This window comes from Oryzias latipes, chromosome 13, assembly GCF_053564925.1.
Source record: "Oryzias latipes strain Hd-rR chromosome 13, Olatipes_Hd-rR_3.1".
NCBI classification, from domain to species: domain Eukaryota; kingdom Metazoa; phylum Chordata; class Actinopteri; order Beloniformes; family Adrianichthyidae; genus Oryzias; species Oryzias latipes.
Window position 1 is genome coordinate 4,235,512 of NC_136249.1, and position 14,785 is coordinate 4,250,296.

A 14,785-nucleotide genomic window follows, 5' to 3' on the forward strand; every position below is an offset into this window, starting at 1 on the left:
ACTCTGTCATTCAACCTGTGGTCAGGGGTTTGGGCTTATAGGGTCCAGTTATGGGCGGAATAAGGGAAATGGGCGGGACAAATTCAATTTTTTCGTAAAACAACATCCACCATCTCTTTATCATGAGAATAAAAAAGGAAGGAAGGCCATTCTCGGCTTCCTCAGAGCACAGAGGACGCGGTTTGAATTTGGCTCCTGTGTCCCAACATGAGCATGGGCAGACATGTAGTGGTCAAATCCATTGGGATACCTTTATCCCCTTTCAGGCCATAATTTATTTCCAGGTGTGCTAAAATCCATTTCATTTATGTTTTGGCTTTGACATGGATGTTAAATTAAGGCACATTGGTTGAAGAAGTGGTTTGATGCATATCTGCGTCAACATGGCAAACAGTTAAAAACTGTAGAAATTGACAGGAAACTCAGGAAACATGATGGACGTCATTTTGGGATCAGCAGCAGGTGAGAAATATAACCTGGAGTGGAAAGATGGCATCATTTGCCGTCTGTTTTGATGAAGACGTTTGACCTTAACGCCTCATTGGCTGCTCATCTGAAGCCCCACCCATGAGCAAGCAGACCCCAGCAGGTGTAGGGCTGCTTTAGGGCCAGCTGCTGCGTGCCGTCGCTGCCACACCTGGACTGCAGTGCAGATGTCTGGTCAGTGAGAGGAGCACCTCTGAGGCTGAAATGCTGCGCGTCAGCAGCCTCCACAAAGACCTGCATTCATTGGGAGCTGCCATAATCGGAGCCAGGCCCTGGCTATTCTATTGTGCCAGCCTGTCTGAGTTGTGTTTGTTTCTCTGAGCAGCGGCTGGACTGGGACCAGCGCCTCAGATGATGGATGGTGAGTGGATGAGTCCGTCTCTTCAGAGTCTCTACGTCAGCCGCGATTCGTAGCTTTGGAGTGTTTTCCTGCACTAACACGTAAGTAAAGTTGACCATTTGTGCAGATTTATTCACATTAGTTTTAATCCTACAAGCCAGCTGAACCTGAAGAAAAGCCATGTTTTCCTTTGGTATCCAGTGTGTTTGTCTTTGTGGCTTTTCGTAAGTTTTTCAGAGAGCCTCTTGAGAGTTTAGAAGACGGTGTTTTGCGTCCCAGCTGATCCCATTGATGGTGACTCTGACCAGTTAGACGTGTCTTGAAGGAGCGAGTCTTCAGCTAAGCAACCAGACAGTCATAACTCAACACTCCAGTCTCTTTAGGAGAGCTTCCAGCCACAAGACTGCTGCTGAGGATCTGGAGATGGTTCTCCAGCAAATGTACACAGTCCTGATCCTATTAGTACTCCAGAGTGTGATGGTCTTGGGGGAACCACAAAAATCAGAGGAATTGGACCTACACTCAAATGTTCTGTAAAATCAGGGCTAACAGAGGACTGCAACATGTTTCCTATAGAACTGCAAAGAGGAATGCTTCATCAGAGGGCTGATGGGTCCAACAGGCCACCGATGGAAATGTGTAATGTACAGAATTAAAGATTTGACTTAAAACCAACAGCAGCGGTACGGATGTTTGGAAAGTTCTAGAAGACCGGGATGTTTGTCTTTAGCCAGTTGCAGTTACTTATGGTGTTCACAAGTCTGAACGTTGGCCTGTGGTTTTATCTATGACTTGATGGTATTCAGCGCTGTTACCTTCTTTGTTAAACACGGAACCAAAGAAAACGGAACACGTGTGTGTTGTGACAGGGTCATGTGTAAGTATGTCAGAGACCAAAGCGTGGTTAGCGTCTTGTGAGGTTTTTCTTTTTACTGACTGATCAGACCTGAGTGTTTCCAAGCAAAACAAACATCCCTGAGGGAAAAAGGCAGAGGGATTCAACAGAAAAAGAGTTTTAAGAAAAACAAAAGAATGAAAGGCCTTCAGACGGTCTGACCCACAGATGACCTTCAGCTTGGTCTTCCACTGTGGACAGCCTTACCTTGTTGGAGACTAGTTTGACATTGCCTGAGGCCAAAGCCACAGCAGTGTCAGCCATGACTTCTGCTTTGATGGAGCCCAGACCTCCGGTGGCACTGGTCTTAATGAAGCTGTCCAACACCACATCCAGCAGGTCCGTTATCTGAGGACAAGAGCAGACGATTGCAGGTCACACAAGCCCCACTGGTCTTGGTTGCATGTGTGGGTCTGGAGGACTCACCTGGCCCAGGCTTCCCCAGATCTTGGCCTGAATGGAGGGATACATCTGTTTCTCATTGATTGTCATGGTAATGAGCTTGTCGAGGATGGCAGTGACACGTTGGCGCTTGGCGTCATCGTTATGTTTGCAGAAGCGGACGAGGTTTAGCAGCCAGGGTGTCATGTACTCAAGGCAGAGGTGCTTCAGTTCAATACCTGTAGGAGGAATACATCTGAGTGCACAGCTCCAATGGACTTTTGGCTACACAAGTGCTGCTCGCAGGAATTCTAGGATCCTTATTGACTCACAACAGTCTTTTAAATGGTTATGAGGACACTGAAAACCATTTATCTTCCTTTTATTACGTTTTTATCAAGCGTCTCTCCCCTGCCACCAGTGCAATGGAAGACTAGCGTCTTTGAGGTGGTGCAGAAAACTTACTGGACTTGCTGAAGCCGGAGATGCACTCCTCCAGAAACTCAAGCGTCAGATGGGGCTCATTGGCTGCCAGAGTCTTGCTGATGGAGACGATGAAGAGGGTGTTGTTGGCTGGGATGCACAGGCCGGACGTCTCCAACAGCTGGCCCTCAATCTTCAGGTTGAAGGTGCAAGTCAGAGCGCACAGCAGATTGTAAGCTGCAGATCTGAGTGTGGGACACGTGACAGGTCAGAGAAGTGAAAAAAAAACCCACCAGGTCCTCAGGTTCATCCAGACTAAACCAAAACAAAGCCCTTCAATTTGAAGAAATAGGTCAATCAAAGAACAGAGTTCATTCATGTGTTGAATCTCCACATGTTTTGGTCTTCAGAGAGAGATGCTACATGGACAAGAGCATTTTCCTTTTCTTGCACCCCCTTCCACCCCCCCACCAATGAACTGGAGCTTTTGCTGGTAAAAGACCAGTACCTGCCACCTTAAAGGACTGACCTGAGGCTGGGGTCAGAGCTGCCCAGGTTGAGTAAGGCGATGTTGAGCAGAGTCCCAGGTACATCTTTGGGTCGAATTTTCGTGTGCTGCGGGATTGAGTCGGGCTGAGACAACTCCCAGCGAGTCCGGATGTGAATTATGGACTGCACGATGGCATCGCACTCCTGATGCATGAAGGTGAGAGGCGTGCCCTGGTTGGCCATGGTGAGGGTAAACTGGCTCTCATCCACCAGACAGATTTCCTCGATCTCTGAGGCGTAGTAAACGTCGTTGAGGAAGACCGGTTGACCGAGTACCCGGGTCCGCTCAGCTGAGGTCACCTGAACTGCCGTGGAGCCCACCTGATCAGAGACAACCCCTCGGTTTATAAAAAACAACTACGCTCGCAGACCTCAACCATCTCTTTTGAGGAGAAACCCTTTCAGCTTCGTCCTCACCTTTATTGACACCTTGGTGTCTTTGTGAGCCAGCTTGAGAGCATTGTGGAACACTTTGAGGTCTTCTTCTAGGGTCAGCGTGGCTGCAGGTAGTTTCTGCTGCTCCGGCTCAATGTGCTCAGCCAGCTTTGCAGGGGAGTCAATAAACTGCAGCCGCTTGCTGCCTTTGAGCCCCGTCAGAAGACGTTCATGATACTTGGTGTATTCTCTCACCCAGGTGTTGCAGTTGTAGACATAAACAGCTGCCACATTCTCATATGCAAAGCCAGGAAACACCACAAACCATTTGGAAAGGAAATCAGTCTTGAAGCGATTGCTGGGCCCAACATGAGTCAAATCCACCACGATCTCATAGGGTTTGGCATAATAGGGTTTGAGGGTCAGGAGAACGTGGTAGATGAGAAGGTCCCCATTGATCTGGCCAGTCTTAAACCTATAGATAAGAGACATGCAAAGACAGAATGAATGAAAAATCGTGCTGTGGAAAACTTAAACTACCAGCATATTATCATCTGTTTTGAAACATTTCGTATCTGAGAAATGACGCCAGCTCACTTGTTTTTTCTGTTTCTCTTAGAGGTTCTCAGCCTCTCTGGTCGCAAAACCAAGCAGCTGGTTGAGAAAAACGTCCCAGAAAGGTGTCAGGACTGAGTTCAGAGCAAACCGTGTCCTTTCCCCCAGCTCTATCCCACCACAGGTCCAGGTGACTTCTTCTGGTAAGGCTTTTACATGATTTAGTCTCCCTCTTCTGTTCCTTTGGGTGTTTCCCTTCAGGGGCCGCCACAGCCAATCAGCTTCCTCCATCTAACCCTGTCTTCTGCATCCTCCAACGCCAGCGACCTTCATGTTTTCCTTCACTACATCCAGAAACCTCCTCTTTGGTCTTTTCCACAATTAAGTCTATTTAGGTTTTTCTATGACCAACCAACAGGTGTTTGGAGGAATGCAAAAATAAAAACTTGACTCTCTACAACTCAACTGCTAGCTGTAAATGTCCAAGCTGTACGTGATGTCTGGTGTATTTTTTATTCCAGACATGATGGACACCTCAGGAGTCCTCCTCCTGCTACTGCTTCTCGACCCTCTAACCCTCACTGTCATAGATGCAGACCATCAACCTTCTACCGAGCAGACCTACGCAGCCATGTCTGATGACCACGGTGTCCACACAACATCTGTAGAGTCCAGCCCAGCGACCACGGACCACCCAGACTCCATCAGCAGCACTGAACCCTATCGCGGTGACTGCTTGATTGACACCGAGATGGGTTTGATAGCTGTTGGGTCAGCGGGGGGGTTGATCTTCTGCCTGCTGGTGGCAGTTATGGTGCTGACATATCAGGTCTGCGTCCTTCAGCGCCGTGTTTACGTCCCCCGAACCTCGAGGTCCAACATGGACCTGGTGAGCTCTGCAGGGTACTGGGCCACAGATGGAAGAGGGGACGGAGGCATCGTTGGGCCGTGTGACACCAGCGTCATACTTGAGGAAGTCCGAGCTGACAGCAGCACTGAGGAAGAGCGGCAGGCGGATGTACAGGCGGCTGGACACAGCGGAGGCTCCACAACAAAGCCGCTCCTTCCAGAGGAGGAGGCCCTGCTGACGCCCACCTCCAGGGATTCCTGCTTGGAGATCCCCCGAGATTTGGAAGACACCCCCCTCGTTGTTTAACGGGGGAACTTCCTCCTGGGGAGACCTAACCGCCCTTCTGTTCTGATGCCCCTCTATGTTAACCTCGCATACCTCCCTTTCTGTTTCCAGCCGGTTCATCTCAGAGGATGGCTGAAGTGGAGCTACACACTAAACCAGTGTGCACACAGAAATGTATTCATCTACTGCGAACAGCATTCACACACCAGAAAGGCTGGATAGAATTGCACAGTTTAGATCAGCAAATGTTTGTCTGAGACAGCGATTAAATGACATTTCTGATGTAAGATGAGCAAAGACATGGTTTCAGACCTGGAAAAGTCCTGTTTACTCCTTGTTTACACAAGTTTCATTTAAAAACCAGATAAAAATCCATGTCTGTCACCACTGACTGAAGGTTTCTGCTGTGAATATGACATCTGCGTGTTTTGAATTGATAAAAGAACAAGAAGCACATTTCAGAAAGTGCAGTTTGATCAGGATGCAACAGAAAAACAGTGTTTTGCTTGTTGCACATTGTTGTTCCAGCACAGCTGAAGTGGCAGAAAACAACAGGGCCCTTATGAGCCACGGAGCTCCATTCACAGAGTGTCTTCACTGATGAGCTGAGAGCCAAAGCCTGCAGGAAAACAGACCTTCAACAAAGATCCTCTCCTTACCGCTGCCTTTTTTTAACATCTCTGCTCCTCATAACCTCACAAAGGGCCTGTTGCACCATCAGGTTTCAAATAAATGCATTTTTTTTAAAATGGTATCTATGCCTGCTGCTTTGAATCACCATCACACACAGTTTTCATGATTGATCTTTATAAAATGACAGCAAGCATGTTTGAAGACGAGAAATCCAAGCAACCAAAGCTGACTGAAGTAAAAAGCTAGACATTTCCAAAGGTTTCTTAGATCCGGCCTGCTAGCGCAGTCGTCACGACCTTAAAATAAATCTAAAAGCAGGAGACGGGTTGCTGAAAAAGGTTTGCTTGTGCCACAAAGCAGGGAGCACCGTTACCAGACAAACCCGAAGACGGGATTCTCCAGCCAAATGTTTCTACATGCAGATCAGGAAGGTTCGTTTCCACGTCCTCGTTTCACAGGCTGGAAATCTGCACCTTTAAAGCGGCGCTGGGACTTGGTTCGAGATCTCTCGACGGCCACTAAGGTTGTGAAATAATCTTAATCCCAAAGCAACGTTAAATAACCTGAACGGCTCACGGCCTTTGGGCTGTGGAGGTTCTTCCTAAAGTGCTACACTTTGATACTTCATCTGACACTAATTGTGAAATCCAGTCTGCACACGCATGACCTCTACTTCTTTTTACAGTTCATAGTTTTAAATTTAATGAATAAATTCAGCATTTTTAAGGCTTATTATTAATGTATCAAAAAACAAATGTAAGTTACGTTGAGATTCTTATAAGTTTCTTTTTGTCTCTGATGGCTACTTTTTTATTTTACATGATCTATGTATAAAAAATAAATTTAAATAGATTGCAATCCTTCATTTTAACAGCTGTTTATGCATGGCTTAATGATAACAGAAACAGGTCTCAAACACATTCCCTCCACCACACGGATCCCCTTTTGCCAACATTTGGACGTTTCATCAATGGTCCAAGCTGGTGGCTGAATCTTTTCACCATTTCAACCCCAAGAATAAATCAGAGGTCCAAATTAAATGGCAACATCAGCACTGTTTTGTGTTTGTACTGATGTTTGAGTGTGTGGTTGTGCACAAATATCCTCCCCTCTTTAAAGAGAAAAAAGCAAATAAAACTAGCCTCAAATACCAAAAAGGTGAATGCAATTATCTCCTCTTTCAGCCAAAGACAACGCACCCTCTTCTGTGTTTGGACAGACTATACATGGAGCAAAGATGTGTCGACCAGTCTGGATCAGTTGAGTCATTGACTTCACAGATTTGACTTCCTGTGAATAAGACGAGAGGCGGTTTCTGCGGCACTTCCTGCTTTCACTCCTTTGAGAGGAGAACTGCAGCAAACACACCCTGGAAGGTGGCAGCGCGACCACTCAGCCCTGGACCGCTACCAGTAAGTCTGTAGAGTTTGTTTAGACCTTTACTAATGCAATCCATTTGTTTAAGCGGAGAGGGGACGCTCACAAATGTCTAACACATTTCTAAAATATAGCCGCTGTCTTCTTTCTGAAAAGGTCGCTTTTAAAAGTAATCTGAAATAAAAGCACATTTAACAGACTTAATGTGCTTCTAGGCAAAATAAATGAATGAACGTTCCCTTTGTCAATGGATGTTACTTGGCTAAAAACCAGAACAACCAATATAGAAGGATGGAGTCATGTCTATTTGAAGGTGCGTTTTGAGGAAATGACCAAGCAGCAGAAAATATTTCACAAGTTTAGTTTTTTTTGTTTGAATTTGAGCGCGACACTTCCTCATCTGAGGCTTAAGTTTCAAGAGCATGGTTGGCATCTTTGCTAAAACAAATTTGAATTTTACAGCAACAACTAAAAAAAAAAAAAGCTGAAGGACAGAAGAGGATGAAGACGTTGGATTTCAACAGCCTGGTCTTCGTGTGGCTACTGCCTCTGGCAGCTAGCGATGCTCTGACAACTGGTTGGCACAACATGGTCACTGACTACTCAACCAATCAGAGCCAGCCGACCACCCACACGCCAGTCTCACTGACCCCCACAAACCCACTGGAGAAGAAAAGCCCTCCTTCACTGCAATCAGTGACAACCCCAGAGAGCACGAGACCCTCGGCCCCAGAGAGCTCCACGAGCCAAGAGTCCAGTGGCTCACTGAAGCCTGAGATAGCATCCACAGCAGCACCTTCAAGCAGCCAACCTCCAACTGCCCCACCAATGCAGAGCACGTCCACCAACACCCAAGACGCAGAGACGTCCCCCACCTCTCAGATCAGCACCTCTAACACGACCTCCTCACTGACGCCCCCATCAGAGATTTTCACCTCCCATCTAACCACATCAGTCAAGACAGAAGACAGCAATTCTACAAGTACACAAGCAACTGCGAGTACTAAGACGCTACTGCCCTACAGAACTTCCACTTTCAGATCAACCAGTCAAACCACCAAGAGGGCTAAACTACAAGAAAAGAAGGAGTCCAACTCTGGCCAAATCGTAGCAGGGTTGATCGGTGGGGCTCTGGCTCTGATGATGGCGGGCTTCTTGGCCATCTATATCACGAAACGGAGGATTCAGAAGCAGCAGATCATGGTGACAGACTGGGCTGGCCCTTCACCTTTTCTACAGGATGAAGGAGATGGTGGCCAGGTCACACAAAGGCCAGCCAACCGCATTTCCATCGCCAGCTTTCTGCCTCACAGACTGTCCAAAAGACTGTCCCTGCTTCATGACATGGACCAGGAGTTGAAGGACATGGCTCCCGCCGTCACATTTGGTCATGAAATGCAAGTAAAAGATGCAAAAGACAGCAATAGCTTATCTGCTTCAGACGCTAAAAGCCTGAGTGAAGCTGGAGCGCCTACAGAAAGCCCATCATCTGTTGTCTCTTCAAAAGCCGACAAAGCTGCACCTGAAGATCAGGCGGACGACCCTGCTACCTCTGCAAACGCTTGATCAGAAAAAAAAAACAGACTGAAAATGGATGGGAACACCTCGTGGCACCAGAACCGAGTGAATAAATGCCCATGTCGTCGTCGTGCTTCTCTGCTTCTCGCTGCCAGAAAACAGGAAGTGGACTCGTGGTTTTAATGAAGAAATGGTGATGAGACATTGTGACATTTCCCCTGGAGTCAACGGATACCATTTACAGGCAGAGCTAATATATTCTAAACGTGCTTTCTTCAGACCGGCACTTCCATACAGCTGCAGTTCAAGGGAAGCTAAAGCTCACGGCTTCATGCAGAAACTGCAGACTCCAAGGACTTTTTGAATGTTTGTTAATGTATTTTTGGATGGGAATCAGAGCTTGGTTTCAGGTTCATTTGGGTAATTTCAATAGAAAAAACCTCCGGATCCAAGGGCACGTGTCTTTATTCATTTAAGGTACCAGTTGTGGTTAAACCTAAAGCTTTAGGGTAGGTTTATGTTTGCCTGACATTGAACCTGCAATGGTTAAAGAGGGTAGCTCTGCTGCAGGATGTGAGGTTAACCACACGTGGCTCCCAGGGGCCACAGACAAATGAAGAACTTTACAAAGCTGCAATTTCAATATTCTGTGCCTCAGAAAAAGTACAACGGTCTCTGTGAAAACGGTCATTTAACCCTTGTCACGTGGTTTACTACAGAACTGTTCAAAAGTCTTAAGCGTGTCTCTGTTTAAACATCCCGTTGAAGTTTCTTGTAATCCCTAAAAGATTATCAGTTCTGCAGGTTTCTTTCAAAGTTGATCACAGATTTTTTTCACTCTTTTAGGCTGAGCATCTTCAGAAAGACTTAAGTCTCTTAGCTTAATGCTTCACGTGAAACAAGCAGACTAACAAAAGGGTCAAAACCTTGTTCTTGAGGAGAACTGAACCCAGTCTCAAAGGCTCTTTGGTGAGCCAGCTCTGAAACTGTAATCGTCTGGCAGCCATAGGTCCTGAACTAATCAGATCAATAAAAATGTAAAATATGACCAGAAAGTCTAAATGTTTCAATGACAACTACAATAACTATTTGAATGTGCTAAACTGTGACTGTGGCAGCAGCACTCTTCTCTGTGCTCATCGGTCATGGTGTCAGCGGTCCTTCACAGAGACTCAAACCTCTACGGTTGGAAGACTGGCTCACCTGTCTGCTGGTGGTCAGAGTGGGTTGCCATACGTGCAGAGATGGCCTGAACCAAAGCATGCATGCATCTCACTTCCTGTTTTCACCTCGAGACCTTTTATTACCACTGTAATAAAAGAGTCCTACTTTCTGATCTGCATACATGTGCAGAAAGGATTCTGTTAGTGCAGCTCGCACCATCTTTCAGCAGGACGGAGGATGTTTCTCCCATTTGTTTTAGCACATACGGTCAAGCTGTACAAGAAGGAAACCGCCAAAACAAAGCTTGGTTTTATCACACTATGTATCCGTCATCCTTCACAGAAAAAGGAAGAAACATGAAACACTTAGGAGTTTACGCTCAATTTTAACCAATCAGACTAATCTTTGATCATTTAATATTTTCTGAGGTAAAACGAGTAGTAGCAGTCTTCCTCAGTTGTTTTTATGAATGTCTATCGTACGGGGCAGTTGTGATGGGTAGAGCGGTCGACCTCTGAACGGAGAATACAGGTTCGGTTCCCGCCTTGCCCGCCCGGTGTTGAAGTGTGACACTGAGCCCCACGTTGCTCCTGGTGGTTACGGGTTGGCGCCAGTGTACAGTGCTTTGGGTCTTAAAGGAATGTAGTAACGTGCTACGTAAGTATACGCCATTGGTTAGCCCGATCCAGGGGGCTCATAGTTATTCTCTGAGAAAGTCGTGAGCTCCTCTTCCAGCATCTGTCCAGACTGAATTCTTCCAGCAGTTCTCCTCGTCTTTGGGCAGTGACAAAGGTGCACATCTGATTTAAAAGCATCATGTTCCTGTTCCCAACATGATTTGGTTCTGCTGTCAGATCGCCACCAAACACCTCTGTTATTTACAGACAGAAACTGACTTTTTCATGGGAACATCTACATTTGCATTACAATGTGCTTTAATCCAGGGTTGTGTGTTCTAGGAAGGGAAAGCTGCTTGTGCTGCATACACACACTAACAGAAAACGCACACACACGCAGCTCAGATCCTGCTTGCCTCATCAGAAGCTGCTCTCTGCTGCAATGCTCTCTCTCTCTGTTCATTCTGCCTCCCTTCACTGGGAGCTCCATCAGAAGCCTGCAGACCAGCAGCTGGTGGGGAGCATGCTCACACTCTCAACCGGACCACCAGACACCAGGAGATGCAGCGGCAGGGAGGAGGCGACCGCGGAGCACAGGGACGAACACAAACTCAGATCAGAATAAGGTGAGCCATTCAAAAGGGACAGTGTATACAAATATAAAAGGGAGAACAAAACTAACGCACAGGAACGTGCTGTAAACGGACCAGCTGAGCAGATTTTTCCATGGAGGAAACCAAAGCAGCCTTTAAACTATCCGAGCCAACAAAGGGGGCATCGCATTCCTTAGCTATGTTTATGTGAAGGGTGGCGCTTCTGGACATACTGAAGTCCCCGTGTTACACCTGCAGACTTCATCTGCAAATATCCATCAGTTCAAAGCCACATGTCCCATGTCAGGGCATGGAGTACAGCAGCTCATGATGGGGCCAGCAATCCAGCTGTTTGATCGCTTCATGGCACCCCTGACCACTGCACCAGCTGGCGCTTGGGGTCGGCATGCCACTCTAGAACTCCCCTCTTTTCTCATCAATAAATGAAGCTGCTCATTCACCATTGTAGTCTCCCTGCAGAGCCAGGACCATGCCTGTGAGTCCAGCCCCTCTGCTTGTCCTGCTGCTCTGTGACTTTCTGGGATGTGGGGTGCTGTCCGTCTGTCCATCGGTGTGCTCCTGCAGCAGCGGTCACCGAGTCGTGGACTGCTCCTCCAGAGGCTTAACTAAGCTCCCGCCTGGTCTGCAGCACAACATTCACTTCCTCAATCTGTCCTTCAACAGGTGAGCGGGTCGAACTGCAGCAGGATTTTCCAAAGGAACACTAAGTCTTGGTGTTGACACGCTGGGGCTGTAACACATGAGCTACAAAAAATGTATGATGAAAAGAACTCAAACTGAAACTCCATCCTCTTGGATTTCTCCATCCTCCAACACAAAGACCTTTTAGCTTCTGACATTGTCAAGTTTTTTTCTGTTAGCTGCAAATGTTGGCAGATAAATACTAACAGCCTCTTTTCCTCCACCAGCATGCAGAGCCTGGACAGCCATCTAAGCCGCTACGGGCACCTACGAACCCTGGATCTGTCCTTCAACCGGCTGGTGCGCCTACCGTCTGCCTTACCGCGGTCCCTTTGGGATGTCAGAGCAGTGGGGAACCACCTGCACTCGCTGGACAAGAATGACACGGCGTACCACTGGAACCTGAGAGAGCTGGATTTGTCTGACAATGAGTTGGAGAGAGTGGTCTTCATCAACAACACCCTACTGAACCTCAGAGGTCTGAACCTGAGTCACAACAGGTTTTGGACTGTGCCCACTAATATGCCACACAACCTGGAGGTGATTGATCTGTCCCATAATTATATGGTAAAGATCCTCCCAGGATCACTGGACAGGCTCCCCCGGTTGCTCCGCCTCTACATGCATGCTAACCGCTTCTCCTGGTTGCCTAAGGGCATTTTTGACAAGCTGAACAGGCTGGAGATCATAACGCTTGGAGATAACCCCTGGGCATGTGAAGAAGAAGAAAACATCACGGGACTGCTCAGATGGTCGGAGGAAACGCGAACGACCGTCTTTGGTTGCCCCTGTTATACCACAGCAATCTGTGGACGGACCCGCCTGGTACCAACAGGGAGGGAGCATTCCTCTGCTTTGCTGACAGAACCTCCACTTTGGGTTGGTAGGGCTGATGGGGGGTACGGTCAATCCCCAGCAAGGACTGCAGCCGTCACTTCAAAGTACCAGGCTAGACCTGCCCTGCATGACACTGCCATCTACCGGGACAAGGGGGGGGAGGCGACAGAGCCTGTCGACTGGGAATTGCTGCTTTGGACCTCGTCTCCAGGTTCCCACAGTCCAACTCCCCACACAAGCACAACTGCTCGCCTGCAGGCTTCCAGACAACCCAAGATGGATAGCTCCCAGAGCGACGGCTGTGCGGTCCAGACCCACACCGTTGTGCTAACGGCTGCTTTTATAACCACTTTCACCGTCTTCTGAGCCCCCCCAAAGCTGCATGGCTGCACTGTACTTACCACTGATGATGCTTCTAAAGTCTGGCTGCATGTTCAGAACCACAAATGCTGTACACACATAGAGAGGTGGGGGTGGGGAGGTGAGAAAGGTGCTGAACTGGGACCCCTGGAAAACCTGGACTCGGCAGAAACGGTAGGATTTTGCGTTTATTTCCCACTCCGGCAGGACAGTAGATGAGCAGTAGAATAACGTTTGACTGATTAGTAGAGCACATGGCTTCACTGTGGGCGTCAACAGCTTTGGCCGTTAATGACTTCAGCAAAGACAAAGACAGTAAACAAAGGACTATATCCAGAGATGATTTTCTACCAAATGTACATCAAAGCTGTGGTCACATCGCCGCCCTCCTCTGCACCACTAGATCCGGTCACCCGACGGAGAGGCGCCATAAACTGAGACTGAATGGGCGTGCTGCTTGGATGCCCTTTGACATTGTAAAGGAAAATGCTTCCGGTTCAAAGAAAACTGTAACCGTGAACCCCACAGAGCTGATGAAAGGCCCACAGCTTACACGGGAGGCAGGTATGGCTGATGTCCATTCAGACTTTCAAAAGGCCCAAGATTCAATCGTTCTGTTTGACCACCTGCTTCAGTATGACAGAAGAAGTCCTTCAGTCTCTGAGACCAGAATCTTTGGGCTCTGCAGACCGAACTCCACAGAGGAGTGACAGAAGACCTCTGAGTTGTTGTGCTGCCGGTCTGTATGGAGGAACTTTACTGCCTTAAGAGGGAGGATGGTTCAGACTTGACTGTGTAATTTTAATTCTTACCTGACTCAGACTGTTCACAAAGTAAAAGTCAATAAACATATTGATGCTGAATGCTTGTAAAGGGTGTAGACATGACTTCCAGGACAATCACAGACATTTTTCTGGTAAAACAAAAACATGCAGAGTTCATTTACACCCAAAATAGTTTAATCCTCATCACGCAAAACTTCAGGATTCCGACAGAGTCCTAGGCTTAATGCAGGCACAGACAGGAAGGAGCCTCGAGTCCTGAACCATGGGAGGATGTTTGACGCACACAAACGTGGACAAAAGCAAGCAGTTCAACAAACCTGGCTGGGTCTGAGCTGAGCTCTTATAGAGAACCCTCAAGCCCATTTTTAAAGCTGGAGATTTCATCCGACGGCTAATCAGGTGGACGATGATCTGTGCAAAGCATTAAAAACTACCTGAGAATGTCTGAAGTGTCAGTGAATTCATGTTGCCACGGTCCATTAAGGGATTTTTCAGACCGATCTGGTTACTGTTTGGTCAGAAATCGGACTCAGTACCGGTTTCAAGGATTTTCACTTCCACTGAATCCAAGCTCTTCAGAGTGTTTTTTAACCGGGACATCTCCATGCTAGGCCAGAATGGATGTTGGGGGCGTGGTTACATGGCCAAATACAGAGTGCTTCCAGTTCCTGTCGGAGCACTTTCCATTCGTTGTTGTTGTTGGTGGTGGCTGTCAAACTGATCAGAGGTGGTGAACTGCCACCTTTGATACGCCGGCTCCAGGGTGGTACTGCATTTGCTTTTCAAAGTGTGTTTGGTTTGACATGAGATGAGGCATTTTCTGCTGCATCTCTGGTTTCAAATCAGAACAGATCACCTAAGAAGGGGTTTTCTTTAGAACCAGTGCAGGACTACAGGGTCTCCTGGGACTCAAAGTCTTTGTCCCTGGTTCTTCAGTCAGATGTCATTGTTTCCATGTGTCCACCCCCCTCTAAAACATGACCACAAATCAGTTCTCATTACACGCTGCAGACAGCTTTCCTATCAAACAAGGGCAGGCAGTCCCTGCAGACTGCAGCCA

At 47.5% G+C, this 14,785-nt stretch overlaps 4 protein-coding genes across 8 annotated transcripts in view; 3 read left to right on the plus strand and 1 right to left on the minus strand.

Annotated features, from left to right (window-relative positions):
• The window catches only part of nf1a (neurofibromin 1a), a 91,641-nt gene that overhangs the window by 18,626 nt on the left and 58,230 nt on the right, over nucleotides 1-14,785 (minus strand). For all 4 annotated transcript variants that reach the window (XM_078929600.1, XM_078929599.1, XM_023961964.2 and 1 more), the window contains exons 36-40: nucleotides 3,492-3,924; nucleotides 3,055-3,395; nucleotides 2,568-2,770; nucleotides 2,148-2,341; nucleotides 1,929-2,069 (exon numbers count right to left, since the gene is read on the minus strand). In XM_078929600.1, coding sequence (XP_078785726.1) covers nucleotides 1,929-2,069; nucleotides 2,148-2,341; nucleotides 2,568-2,770; nucleotides 3,055-3,395; nucleotides 3,492-3,924 — 1,312 coding nt within the window. The remainder of the gene's footprint in view (nucleotides 1-1,928; nucleotides 2,070-2,147; nucleotides 2,342-2,567; nucleotides 2,771-3,054; nucleotides 3,396-3,491; nucleotides 3,925-14,785) is intronic.
• LOC144981511 (uncharacterized) lies at nucleotides 787-5,891 on the plus strand. Its single transcript, XM_078929605.1, has 3 exons — nucleotides 787-927; nucleotides 4,069-4,207; nucleotides 4,526-5,891. Exon 3 carries the CDS (start codon nucleotides 4,528-4,530, stop codon nucleotides 5,158-5,160), a length of 633 nt encoding a protein of 210 aa, XP_078785731.1. The 5' UTR covers nucleotides 787-927; nucleotides 4,069-4,207; nucleotides 4,526-4,527; the 3' UTR covers nucleotides 5,161-5,891.
• Nucleotides 7,059-9,722, plus strand: LOC144981512 (uncharacterized). Its single transcript, XM_078929606.1, has 2 exons — nucleotides 7,059-7,184; nucleotides 7,612-9,722. The coding sequence occupies exon 2, from the start codon at nucleotides 7,651-7,653 to the stop codon at nucleotides 8,713-8,715; it is 1,065 nt and encodes a 354-aa protein (XP_078785732.1). The 5' UTR covers nucleotides 7,059-7,184; nucleotides 7,612-7,650; the 3' UTR covers nucleotides 8,716-9,722.
• Nucleotides 10,616-14,168, plus strand: omg (oligodendrocyte myelin glycoprotein). Of its 2 annotated transcripts, none has more exons than XM_011483018.4 (3): nucleotides 10,616-11,074; nucleotides 11,511-11,725; nucleotides 11,971-13,080. In XM_011483018.4, exons 1-3 carry the CDS (start codon nucleotides 10,760-10,762, stop codon nucleotides 12,944-12,946), a joined length of 1,506 nt encoding a protein of 501 aa, XP_011481320.1. In that variant the 5' UTR covers nucleotides 10,616-10,759; the 3' UTR covers nucleotides 12,947-13,080. The 2 variants fall into 2 exon arrangements, with proteins under 2 accessions (XP_011481320.1, XP_011481322.1); XM_011483020.4 differs by having other exon boundaries at nucleotides 10,834-11,074; nucleotides 11,522-11,725; nucleotides 11,971-14,168.

Excerpts from the sequence above, each read along its gene's own strand:
- LOC144981511 (XM_078929605.1), top strand. The coding sequence starts at position 4,528 with ATGATGGACACCTCAGGAGTCCTCCTCCTGCTACTGCTTCTCGACCCT.
- omg (XM_011483018.4), top strand. The coding sequence starts at position 10,760 with ATGTGCTTTAATCCAGGGTTGTGTGTTCTAGGAAGGGAAAGCTGCTTG. Across the intron at positions 11,075-11,510 it reads CAAACTCAGATCAGAATAAG|TCTCCCTGCAGAGCCAGGAC; the intron begins GTGAGCCATTCA and ends TCACCATTGTAG. Across the intron at positions 11,726-11,970 it reads CTCAATCTGTCCTTCAACAG|CATGCAGAGCCTGGACAGCC; the intron begins GTGAGCGGGTCG and ends TTCCTCCACCAG.
- LOC144981512 (XM_078929606.1), top strand. The coding sequence starts at position 7,651 with ATGAAGACGTTGGATTTCAACAGCCTGGTCTTCGTGTGGCTACTGCCT.